Source organism: Narcine bancroftii, chromosome 10 (genome assembly GCF_036971445.1).
Source record: "Narcine bancroftii isolate sNarBan1 chromosome 10, sNarBan1.hap1, whole genome shotgun sequence".
In the NCBI taxonomy this organism is placed as follows: Eukaryota; Metazoa; Chordata; class Chondrichthyes; order Torpediniformes; family Narcinidae; genus Narcine; species Narcine bancroftii.
Window position 1 is genome coordinate 75,239,731 of NC_091478.1, and position 12,566 is coordinate 75,252,296.

At 42.2% G+C, this 12,566-nt stretch overlaps 2 protein-coding genes across 4 annotated transcripts in view; one reads left to right on the top strand and one right to left on the bottom strand.

The window, feature by feature from the left end:
* cpne2 (copine II) overlaps positions 1–1,720 on the top strand; it is a 313,555-nt gene extending 311,835 nt beyond the window's left edge. For all 3 annotated transcript variants that reach the window (XM_069901373.1, XM_069901377.1, XM_069901378.1), the window contains exon 17: positions 1,057–1,720. In XM_069901373.1, coding sequence (XP_069757474.1) covers positions 1,057–1,102 — 46 coding nt within the window. In that variant the 3' untranslated portion in view covers positions 1,103–1,720. The remainder of the gene's footprint in view (positions 1–1,056) is intronic.
* psme3ip1 (proteasome activator subunit 3 interacting protein 1) overlaps positions 1–10,215 on the bottom strand; it is a 79,274-nt gene extending 69,059 nt beyond the window's left edge. Inside the window, exon 1 of the mRNA XM_069901380.1 lies at positions 10,116–10,215. The gene's annotated coding sequence lies outside the window, so the exon portion shown is untranslated. The remainder of the gene's footprint in view (positions 1–10,115) is intronic.
* Between the last annotated feature and the right edge of the window lie 2,351 nt (positions 10,216–12,566).

Sequence of the window (12,566 nt, forward strand, 5' to 3'; positions counted from 1 at the left end):
TTACTAACCTCACAAAATAAACTTTGGGCTGTTTGGACTATGAGGCAGCAGGCTCTCCAAGCCCACTATATCCACGCCAGCCATCAAGAACTTATCTACACAAATCAAATTCCCCTGCACTTTGCCCATTGCCTACCAGATAATGCTAGTTAACGTGCTCACTACTTAAATGTTCCATGCTCCTCATTCTAGATTTCTCAGAGTAAAAATGTTCTTCTTGCAATCACCTCACTCACCTTAAATGTACACCTTCTGTCATAAAAGTCTCTGCTCAGGAGAAGAATATTTCTCACTGTCTACCATATCCATGTCCTCAAATGTGTATGCCTCAGTGAAGACCTGATTAGCCTTACCTGCTCAAGGAAAACAAACCCAGTCTTTCCAGCCTCTCTTTGGAGTTGAAAGATCCATCACAGCCAACATCCCAGTGCCAATATAATTCACATCTCCACAATGCAGTTGTCAGGTAAAAGCAAGTGCTGTAACCGTCCTGGAACTTGTCTAGAGGCTAATCCAGGGTAGTTTTTCTCCTCTGCAAGGAGTTTGTATGTTCCCCCCGTGTCTGCATGGGTTTTCCTCAGCGGTTCCAGTTTCCTCCCACTGTTCGAAACATACTGAGGGTTGTGGATTAATTGGGTGTCATTGGGCAGCATGGGCCAAAATGGCCTGCTACCATGCTGTATAACTATTTTTTTTTAAATAACCAGTTTCCAATTAGAAATGCAAACATTTTTTGACTTAAATGTAAATCCATCATTCCCATTTTTTAAACATTCATCTACAACTGAGAAAAGTTATCGTTGTAATGTAGGAATCATCATAAAATTCCTTTTGAAAATTCCTTTCTGAAACTCTTCAGAACATTTTGAAAGTACACTTAGGCCATGTTGAATATGCTACAATTTTTAATATTTTGTGAAAGGAAATAGCCTTGATCTTTCTCCAAATTGATGAAATATTTTCTGACTAGGGATTAACCTTCGAGCTGATAGCATGCAAGACTGTCACAATTAAACCAAATTGGTTGATAGACATTTTTTTTTCTTTCCTGCACAGATGGCAAGCTCCAGGTGACAAAGGGGCATGCCAAAAAAAAATCTGATTGGGATGATGAAGAAATAGAGAGAAAATGAAAATAAAAGGAACTGGCTGTGGGCTGCACTCAGAAGCTAAGGGCGTGTTTCCACAAGACCATAAGATATTGGAGTAGAAGTAGGCTGTGGAGCCCATCAGCCCCGCTCCCCTGCCTCCTCCCCATGATCTTTGATACCCTGACTATTCAAATACATATCAATCTCTGCCTTAACTACACCCAAGGACCTGGCCTCCACAGCCATCCGTGGCAGCGAATTCCAAAGGCTCATCACTCCCTGGCCAAAGAAAACAAAAATAAAGCTCCGCAGGATTCTGATATGGAAATAGGTTATAACTAGAAGAAAACACCACTGGGAAATTTCTACTAGAACTTAAAACAAATTTAAAAGCTTAATGAAGGTTAATGTAGTACAAAGTTCAAATTTATTGTCAGAACACACACATGACATCATATACAATCCTGAGATACTTTTTTTGCGGGCTAGGAAGAATTTCTACTCATCGGTAACTGTAAACTGTCCTCCAGATTTTACAATATCTATACAAAAGAGAGAAATGTAAAGAAAGAAAATAAATTTTAAAAAACAGTGTGCAATATAGTAAAAAATAAATATTCTGTAATAAATGATTAGAGTCCTTGAGTGAGTCTCTAAGTTTGTTGTTTTGGAGTCTGATGGTGGAGAGGTTGCAACTTTTCCTGAAACTGATACCTATACCTCTTTCCTGTGGGCAGCAGCCAGAACAGAGTGTGCCTTGGGTGGTGTGGATCCTTGATGATTGCTGCTGCTCTCCAACAGCAATATTCCATGTAGATTTTCTCAATGGTGAGGAGAGTTATGCTATGATGCATTGGGCTGTATCCACTACATTTTGCAGCACTTTTCATTCAAAGAAATTGGTGCCCCCATATCAGGCCATGATGAGCCGGTCAGCACACATTCCACTGCACATGCCAAGGTTTCCAATGTCATACCAAACCTCTGCAAACTCCTGAGGAAGTAAAGGTGCTGATGTTCTTTCTTCATGATGGAAGGATAGGTCCTCTGAGGTACAAGCTAGCATTCAAGCAAAATTAAAACTTGTCTCAGTGAGAAAAACAAAACTGTCAATTACTTTTACCAGTCTCTAACTTGTTTTATGTATCAAGACTATGGATCAGAATTAAGAGTTGAAAATAGCTTGAAAGCTCAATTTACATTAGACTGATCAAATTTCATATTTTCGGAGATATAAATATACTTACCTATTTTCTCACATCCACCTCACTCATCCATTTAAAAGCCTCATCATAACTGAAGGAATTTTCAGATTACCTAACTAATTTATTTTGCCTATCAGTTATCTCTTTTAATGTGGTGCTAAACATAATCTGCTGGAGGAACTCAGCTGGTTAAGTATAATCTTTTAATGTGTTCTTATTTGAATGAATCTTTGAGAATTATACTGAGCCAGGAATCAGGAAACACGTTTGCTTCTCATCTTTAATGTCTGCAGCAAGCATCTGTGAACAGGGTATAATTTTCTGCTGTCCCATAGCCAAAGTATTTCTACTCCACATCAGAATGGGAATGATGCTAACTCAAAATGTACCATGAATGGAATGCCATGACTGGTTAGGAAGGAATGAAAATAAATGAAAACCGTCCATCATTCCAAATTTATTTTATCGCACTTTGGGAGCACAGTGGCTAAATTCACCAACATGCCCCCCCCCCCATGATAATTTTCTGCAGCTAATCACTTTCTAAAGGGCTTTCAACACCATAATAGCTGTTCAATGCACAAGTACAGTACCTGCTGCAATACACAGTCATCCAGCATAGGCTTCAGATTTGCATCATCTGCGATTTCTTTTCTTCTAGCTCCCTCTTTGAAGTTCCATCCACCCCCCCCCCCACCCCCACATCTAACGAGCATGTTCAAACCATCTTTTTTACCTGTCTTGCAGCTTTTAATGATTCCGACAGTCAAATTCTTCCGCCACAACAGTCAACATTTCCTTATTTTCTGTGCAATCCTTTGCCTTGTTGCACCTCATGCATCATCTCACACATCCATGAATTCAATTTCGTTTCCCGTTTTCCTGTCAAACTGACATCTATATCTTTTACCATTCTAAAGTTTCTTTCTCACTGTCATCCACATAACCAACATTTTAGTCATCTGAAAACATCCTCATCATGCCACTCTATTTGTCTAAATCATAAATAAATCCTGTTTAAAAAAAAAAGTAAGAAAACAAATCTGGAGTCTTGTGCCAGTAACAGTCTACTAAACTGGAAAAAAAATTCATCCATACTTGACTTCCAGTCATCCATACAAAACCAAGCAAACCCATTGGCCAACCAGGTCCACAGTGATCATCAAGTTACACAATTCCTACAGTAGTGACTTTTTTTAAAAAACTCTTCTCACATTCTCTTCCACTCCCATTCACCTACGTCATGTCACCTGCCAACTTGTGCATCTTTGCGATATGGGAGGAAACCAGTTCCTGAAGGCAACCCACTTAGTGACAGGAAGAATGTACAAATCCAATACAGACAATACCAAAGGTCAGGATTGAACCCATGCCTCTGTGCTGTGAGGCTCAACTTCCTGACACTCAAACCAATTCTGTATGTGATGGCCAGTTAAACTAGCAGACACAGTCAAGTGGAACTTGGTCAAAAGCCTGGATAAAATTAAGGTGTGGGGGAACATATGAGATGTCAGAACAGAAGGGGTGGTGGTGTGTGATGAGGTTTGATTGGTGGTATTCTGGGAGAGCTTCACGTTGCTCTCCATTGCAGGCAAAATCTTCGCTAGGATTCTACTAAATAGAATAATACCTAGTGTCGCTGAGAATATTCTCCCAGAATCACAGTGCGGCTTTCGCGCAAACAGAGGAACCACTGACATGGTCTTTGCCCTCAGACAGCTCCAAGAAAAGTGCAGAGAACAAAACAAAGGACTCTACATCACCTTTGTTGACCTCACCAAAGCCTTCGACACCGTGAGCAGGAAAGGGCTTTGGCAAATACTAGAGCGCATCGGATGTCCCCCAAAGTTCCTCAACATGATTATCCAACTGCATGAAAACCAACAAGGTCGGGTCAGATACAGCAATGAGCTCTCTGAACCCTTCTCCATTAACAATGGCGTGAAGCAAGGCTGTGTTCTCGCACCAACCCTCTTTTCAATCTTCTTCAGCATGATGCTGAACCAAGCCATGAAAGACCCCAACAATGAAGACACTGTTTACATCCGGTACCGCACGGATGGCAGTCTCTTCAATCTGAGGCGCCTGCAAGCTCACACCAAGACACAAGAGAAACTTGTCCGTGAACTACTCTTTGCAGATGATGCCGCTTTAGTTGCCCATTCAGAGCCAGCTCTTCAGCGCTTGACGTCCTGCTTTGCGGAAACTGCCAAAATGTTTGGCCTGGAAGTCAGCCTGAAGAAAACTGAGGTCCTCCATCAGCCAGCTCCCCACCATGACTACCAGCCCCCCCACATCTCCATCGGGCACACAAAACTCAAAACGGTCAACCAGTTTACCTATCTCGGCTGCACCATTTCATCAGATGCAAGGATCGACAATGAGATAGACAACAGACTCGCCAAGGCAAATAGCGCCTTTGGAAGACTACACAAAAGAGTCTGGAAAAACAACCAACTGAAAAACCTCACAAAGATAAGCGTATACAGAGCCGTTGTCATACCCACACTCCTGTTCGGCTCCGAATCATGGGTCCTCTACCGGCACCACCTACGGCTCCTAGAACGCTTCCACCAGCGTTGTCTCCGCTCCATCCTCAACATCCATTGGAGCGCTCACACCCCTAACGTCGTGGTACTCGAGATGGCAGAGGTCGACAGCATCGAGTCCACGCTGCTGAAGATCCAGCTGCGCTGGATGGGTCACGTCTCCAGAATGGAGGACCATCGCCTTCCCAAGATCGTATTATATGGCGAGCTCTCCACTGGCCACCGTGACAGAGGTGCACCAAAGAAAAGGTACAAGGACTGCCTAAAGAAATCTCTTGGTGCCTGCCACATTGACCACCGCCAGTGGGCTGATAACGCCTCAAACCGTGCATCTTGGCGCCTCACAGTTTGGCGGGCAGCAGCCTCCTTTGAAGAAGACCGCAGAGCCCACCTCACTGACAAAAGGCAAAGGAGGAAAAACCCAACACCCAACCCCAACCAACCAATTTTCCCTTGCAACCGCTGCAATCGTGTCTGCCTGTCCCGCATCGGACTGGTCAGCCACAAACGAGCCTGCAGCTGACGTGGACTTTTTACCCCCTCCATAAATCTTCGTCCGCGAAGCCAAGCCAAAGATTCAGCTTCCTAAAGTGTGGTAGTGCTCAAAGACATTGACCTAGCCCCATCTGCTGGATAAAGAATGCTATCACAACAACTTTGCTATCTGACTAAACACAATTTTAATTCATTTTTAGCAAGATGAAAAAATGAAGGACTAATTATTGTGGTAGCTCCACTCTTCCCTCTGTTCCATTGCCACTACACTTGTGCCACATTCAACAACTATTCTATGCTTCATCTAATGTATACACAAAAGACTGACAGTATGACAACTGGTAAACTCTTTGTTATTGTAATTTATCAGCATTGACGATTTTCCACTGATGGTTGCAGTATTGGTCACAGAGTTCTGTTCAGACACGTTTTATTACCTGGCAACTGAAAAATCAGTTGGGCTGTTGAAAGGGGAATTTACATCTACAAAATGACAATTATCACAAGCGCAGTGACTCTTGCGTGGAAATATTAAACTCCACATTTTAAAAAATTGTTAGCCTTCATATTTGTTTATTACCATTCCACCCCATCAACATTTTCCTTTCCTATTGTTACAATATTGATTTCCTTGAGGAGGATAATTTCATGGGCAATGAATTTTGTTACCCCCTCCACTGGACTCCATTTCCCTCATCCCCTCCTCCAGCTTCCCACCCCTTTTTCCTATCCTTCTTAGCTCTCTGCCTCTCTCCCATCACTTCTCAGCTTCTTTCTCTTTAACCCTCCTACCTGTAGCCACATATTCCCTCTGAACTATTACCCTGTTCTCCTCCCCTTTCCCCACTTCTTTATCCAGGCATCTCCCTATATTACAGCAAGGCCAAAACATTAACAGCCTTTTTACTTTCTATAGATTCTGCGCCACCTGCTGAGTTTCTCCACCACTTCTGTGTACTGCACTGCACCTCAACACCTGCGGATTTTCTTGTAGATCTGATATTTTGTTTGAAATGAAACAGAAGTTGTGCATTTGTATCAGCTAAGTCAAACCGCATACATCCAGTTTATGCCCAGAGCTGGGAATTTTTCACCTCCTAGAGCACTGAGCACGAAGGCGAATTGGAGCTACCACTGCATTCAAATTTAATTTTAAATGTAGACATACTGAACTGTTACAGGCCCTTTCGGCCAACAAGCCAAGGCCATCCAGTTACACCCAATTAACCTACAACCCCAGTACATTTTGAATGGTGGGAGGAAACCAGAGCCCGTGGGTAAAACCCACACCGACACAGGGAGGAAATACAAACTCTTTACAGACAGCGCGGGATTCAAACCCCGGTCCCGATTGCTAGCGCTATAACAGCTACACCAACCATGCCGTTCTTCCCCAGGTAAGACCAACTAACAGTACCAAGTGTTATGATCTGCATGGATCAGCCACTTGCTAATAATAGCAGGTGCTCATTCAAAATACTTTTCAATCCTTCTGTACTACCACCCAGCTAGAAGTTAGTTTTGAAATGAACTTGATAAATTTTGTTTCAAACTGAAACAATGTGTTTGCAAGTGTATCTTATTTCTGATAAATATTGTAAACCTAATAGGTAAAACAAAAATGTGAAAATTTAGAAATACTGATAGCTTGCAATACTCAGAAATTTGCTATGTCAATCTCATTAAAGGATTTCTGCACAGGCAATCATGAGTATTCCAAGACATCTTCCAAATGTTTGTAGCAAATTCTACAGCATTTCCACCTGGGAACCCATTCACCAACTGCATAAATCTGATACAGGTGGCTCTCCTCCAATAGAAGGTAGTTCATGGGCCAATAACTAAAGGACATTAAATGTAGTTAGAAAAAAAACTGCCAGAAATTAATAAAGAAAACACAAGAATTGTGATAAACCAAAAGGGACATAAAAAAGACAATGAATAATTGAAGTCTGGAAAGCACAATCTGGGTAGCAATGGAACCAGATTCAACTGCAGCAGACGAAATAGAGTTGAGTAAATATTTGAGAGTAAATAATTTTTATGGCAGTGGAGTAGATCAAGCCAAATTGCTCTTGCCCAGAGCTTATTCAGTCAAAGACCTTCCTGCTACACTGTAATCTCTCAAATGATTCTGTGATGGGTACGTGTTAACCATGGAGCAGGAGCAGATAATGATACACAACAGGAGATGGTCAATCATGCCTGACCCAATTCTTTGAAACAGCCATCACATCAGTCCATTTTCCATGTCCTTCACAATATTCCCCTAAATTATTCTTGGCCGATTGTTAAATCCAATCTCATTGTGAAAGATAATTTCCAATACACTTCCTGCATTATTGTAAGCAGTGCATCCCATATGACAGCAATTGCCCCTGCTTCTTTTGCAAATTATCTCAAATCAAGTTACCAGCCCTTCCACAACTGGAAATCTTTTCTCATTACAATTAAACTTTTTTCAAATCTTCAACAATTCTATTACAGCTGTCTTTAATTTTCAATGATTTTTAAAGTTTGGAATAGAAATGCAAAAATACTTTCAGTCATGTGAAGATTGACTGGGAATGAATTTTATAATGAATTGAAAAGAATAAGCCCGTATGTCTTATTCATTACTTGACTATTTTTGCAGCACAAAGCACATCACATAAGATTATATAATTTTGAAGTGAGTCAGTGTTAGTTTTCTTTTTTAAATATTTTTATTAACATAAAAATGACAATTACATAGTGATTTTTATTACATAAAAATAACAATTACATAGCGATTCATGTATACAAGTAAACACACAAAAAGGAAAAAAATAATGAATAGTAAAGAATATATAAAACTACATCTATAGTTACTTGTAGTACCTCAAACTGTTGATAAGAATAGTGAATGCAACCATGTCAGACCTATTTATTGAAATAATTTGATAAATTAATAAAGAGCAAAGAAATAAAAGCTAAAAACTATAAACTAATCTAACCCCTCCCTCTAGTCAAGGTTACCTTATGTTTAGTAATGAAAAAATAATCAATAATATTGTGGAATCACTAGCAACCCCCAGAGAACAGGCAAAGAATCAGCGGAACACGTAATAATTCTTCCAATTATTGAAAAAAACTTTTACTCTTTTGGAAACCTCGGTAACTACGTTGGGCAGGTCTACCAAAAAAAGCAACTTTTTCAAACCATTTTGCTGTTTTAGGGAGAAATTTTCCCGGAGGATCACTAGGAACATTTTGCCCATATTTGAATGGGATCCTCAATATTGAAACACAAAAGTCTGCACTGAGATTATAGTAAAAAAACACACACAGAAATGCTAGAGAGAGAGAAAGCTGGGGGAATAGCAACAGGGGAAGGAGGTGGGGGGGGGGGGTAAAGTCTTAACAGAAACTGGAGAAGTTGATGTTAATGCCATCAATAGCCCCAGGAAGGGACAATATCTCATTATAAAAATGGCAGCATTTCCTCATTAGTTGGGGCAGCACAGTGGTGGCACAACAATTTGTACTGCAGCCTCACAGCTCCAGAGGCACAGTTTCAATTTTGACCTTGGGTGCAAACAGGGCAGAATCTGTATATTATTTTCCTGATGTGTGGGATTCCCACATCGCAAAATTGTGCCAAGAAGTTACCGTAAGTTACTCCTTTGTGTTGACAGTAGCAAATGAATCAAAGGAAACTTGATGGACATGTGAGAATGATTTGCAGGGTTACAGGGACACACGGAGAGATGGAACAAGACAGATGATATTACTTTTCTGGGAACTGACATAGACTCAAGGAGAAATTCCTTCCATGTCATAATAAGCAAATATTGTCATGAAGATTACATGCTCAGTGCCCAAGTGGGGATTAAATCATATCTGTTGTAATTTTTTTTACAATAAATTAGTAAAAACAAAAAAAATTGCTGGGGGAAGTGAGTGGATTGAGCAGAGGAAGGGGAAGGGGTGAGATCAGGGCCAGTGGGTGACCAGTGGACAAGGAGGTGTGAAAGATGACAAATGGGGCCAGGTGGGGGAATGTGTGGAGCAGAGTTGGGAGACAGTAGCATGTGAGTGACAGACAGAAGCAAACAAGGTAAAAAGGTTGACGGAGCCAGGTAGGGAAGAGGAGGGTGATGATGGATACATTGACCTTGTCAATGACCACCAGTGCTGAAATTTGATAAGGAGCATGATAGGAAGGGAATCCTATCTACATGATATGGCTGCAGAACTCTACAGCACTTTTATTCTCGCAAGAAGCCAGAAATTTTACATTTAAAATTATTTAAGTGTAGTGCTTCCCAATAAACTCTGGAATGATCTGCGTGTACTAAAATTATAATGCCATTCAAACAAGAACTGGTTAGTCTGCAGTATCCTGATACATCATAGTCTAAGACAAAGAGGCTGGCAGGTGTTGGGTGCGAGGAAAGGCATTGACATGGGACTAGAGAGCAGCTCGGCCCCTCCATCCCGATGGGAAAGAGAGGAGACTCAGCCCCCGATGAGAAGCAGGCAGTCAGAGCATGGGGCACATTGACACCCCTCGCCCCGCCCTGTCTCTGTGTGTTCATGACCTCTGGATACCATAAGGTGTACCCCCACCCACCATCACCACCACGGCCATGGGGTGAACCCCGAACCCTACTCCATTACCGCCACGTCCATGGAGTGAACCCGCACACGCAGACCCCACGCCCGTTTCCCCCTCCCGTCTCCCCGAGACCCAGTCCACACCCGCCGTCAGTCCGCGGTGAACCTCCCGTCTCCCTCCGAGCGCCTCCCCTCACCTGTCCGCCACCGCTCCGTCGTTGCTCCCACAACTCCTTCCCCACGCCGCTGGTGCCCGACCGAAGGTTCCGGGGGCGGCTGCAGTGCTCAGGCGAGCTCAATGTGGAGTGACCTCAGTCGACGCTGACTCCTTTGGGTCGGTGGCGCTGATTCTGATCTTTAGGGAAAGCAGGGTCGCCAATGAAGCAGAGGAACTTTTTAAAAAGAGAACTAAAGCACTACAGTGGTTGAAGTAAAAACACAGTGCTGGAGAAACTCAGCAGGTCAAACAGTGTCCTTTATGTAGCAAAGATAAAGACACAGAACCAATGTTTCGGGCTTGATCCCTTCATCAAGGTATGAGCAAAATGTAGGCAGGTGCTTGAATAAAATGATGGGGGAGGAGCACAGACCCAAACGCAGGAGGTAATAGGTTAGGGGTCCCCAAATTTTTCAGACCTCGGTGGAATACTTGATCTCTTATTGACCCCCCCCCACACCAGGCATGGAATCCCAGCATTGAGGGGGTGCCGGCGCTGGACAGGGGGCACTTCCAAAGGTACAAAGAACACATATGTCTTTCTTCTCCACTCAATCTGTCCTCCCGTTCACTCTCAACGAGGGAAGCCAAATATAATGTGGCGGCCACCATAGGTCTCTCTTGTGAGAGGTTGGCCACCACTCCCATAGGCGCTATTTTCCATTGATCCACCCTTGCTTTCCACCACAAAAGTTTATAGTCCCGTTACCACCAGGCGTCGATATCGGCCATGTTGGAGATGCCCGTAATAGATGGATAAGAGAAGGAGGGCACATCAGCAAACAGGGTTGAGGGGGGGGGTGTTGGGAGGATGGCTCTGTTATTGGAGAGGGAAAGGGATAGAGAGCTGGAGGAAAGGAGATGGGGTAGGGAAGAGAAGGGAGGGTGAAAGGAGTGTAGGTTACCAGGTCGATGTCAATGCCATCCGATTGAAGAGTACTCCGGCAGAAAATCAAGTGTTGTTCCTCCAATTAATGGCTGGTCTTGGTGGGAAAGTACATGAGGCCATGGGCAGAAATGAGTATGGGAGTGAGACTGAGACGCAGACTGAAATGGTTGGCCACTGGGACGTTCCTGTCACTGGTTCATAAACTTCTGATGTTTGAGAGCCGCAACAATCATGTGATCGCAAACCACAGCATCTAAAACTACCATTGTGAGTAGCTGCTTGTATGATTGCTGTCTCAGTCAACCTACTGTATATGCCATTGTATAGGACCACTCGTGTATAGGGCAACCCCAGAATTCCCACCTTAAATGTTGATTTTGAGCAATTCCCTTTGTATAAGATGCCCCACTCCCCCCAAATCTGGCACTTACCACTGACCAGTGGATACCGTTAAAAGCCAAATCACAATATTTTAATAAAAATGATCATTTAAAGATTTAAATTTTATTTGTATATTTAAAAATAAACCATTATTGTCTTCTGTAAGAGGCTATTTAAAGCCTGTACGGAGCCAACAGCAGTTGGACCGGGCAGATGGACCCCACGGAGTAGTGCTGAGACTTCATTGATAACTAACACGATATTTCAGATGGGAAGATGGCGGAGGTGTTGAGACTTCACTGTTAAGATAAGAATCTTAGACACTTTGTATAGGATGATCCTGCTTTTAAGGTGAAAACTTTTAAGTTTGGGTTGTCCTATACAACAGCATATACGTTATTTCCACAAGCCGCACATTATATATCAAAGAGTAAAACACCTAAATCAAGCCTGAATCATCGGTTATGTATTTTTTTCTATATAAATCACACAGTTTGACCTACTGAGTTTCTCCACCATTGTGTTTTTAATTATATGTGAATGAGCAGTAAGTTCTACTCCAGACAGAAGGCAGCTCTGACAAGATCTTTCATCTGTTGCCTTTTGTAAACAATATATTAGTTAAGTCTCTTGGGCACTCTCCAAAGCTCTTGCAAAAGATGTGGATCCAATATGTCTAGCATTTGCAGAGCTCCAGTATTTCAAATAAGATTTGTTTTAAAGTGTTTGTATGTAACCTACTCTAATAAACCTTTCCCAATATTTCTCCCAAAAACATATCGATATACTCTGTCACATTTTGCACTACCAATAAGTGGTAATTCTGCCTCACCAGCAGGAAAAACAATCTCAGGGTTGTGTGTGATATCATGTATGTACTCTGACAATAAATCTGAAAAAAGGGGAAGAGGCAAAAAGAACAAGAATGGAGTCTGCAAGTGATTTATTGATACAAATGATGGCGCCAATTGCACGAGGATGGTGGATGACAAAAGGTTTGTTTGTCTGGAATTAATGTCAATTGTCAGAAATGACAGAAATCTGAAATACCAAGAGAGGAGAATGAAAATGTGACATGTTGGAGTCCATGAGAACATTTTCAGTCCATTATCAATAGAACTTGATTATTGTTACTGATACTGATATTCAGACATGCAAAAG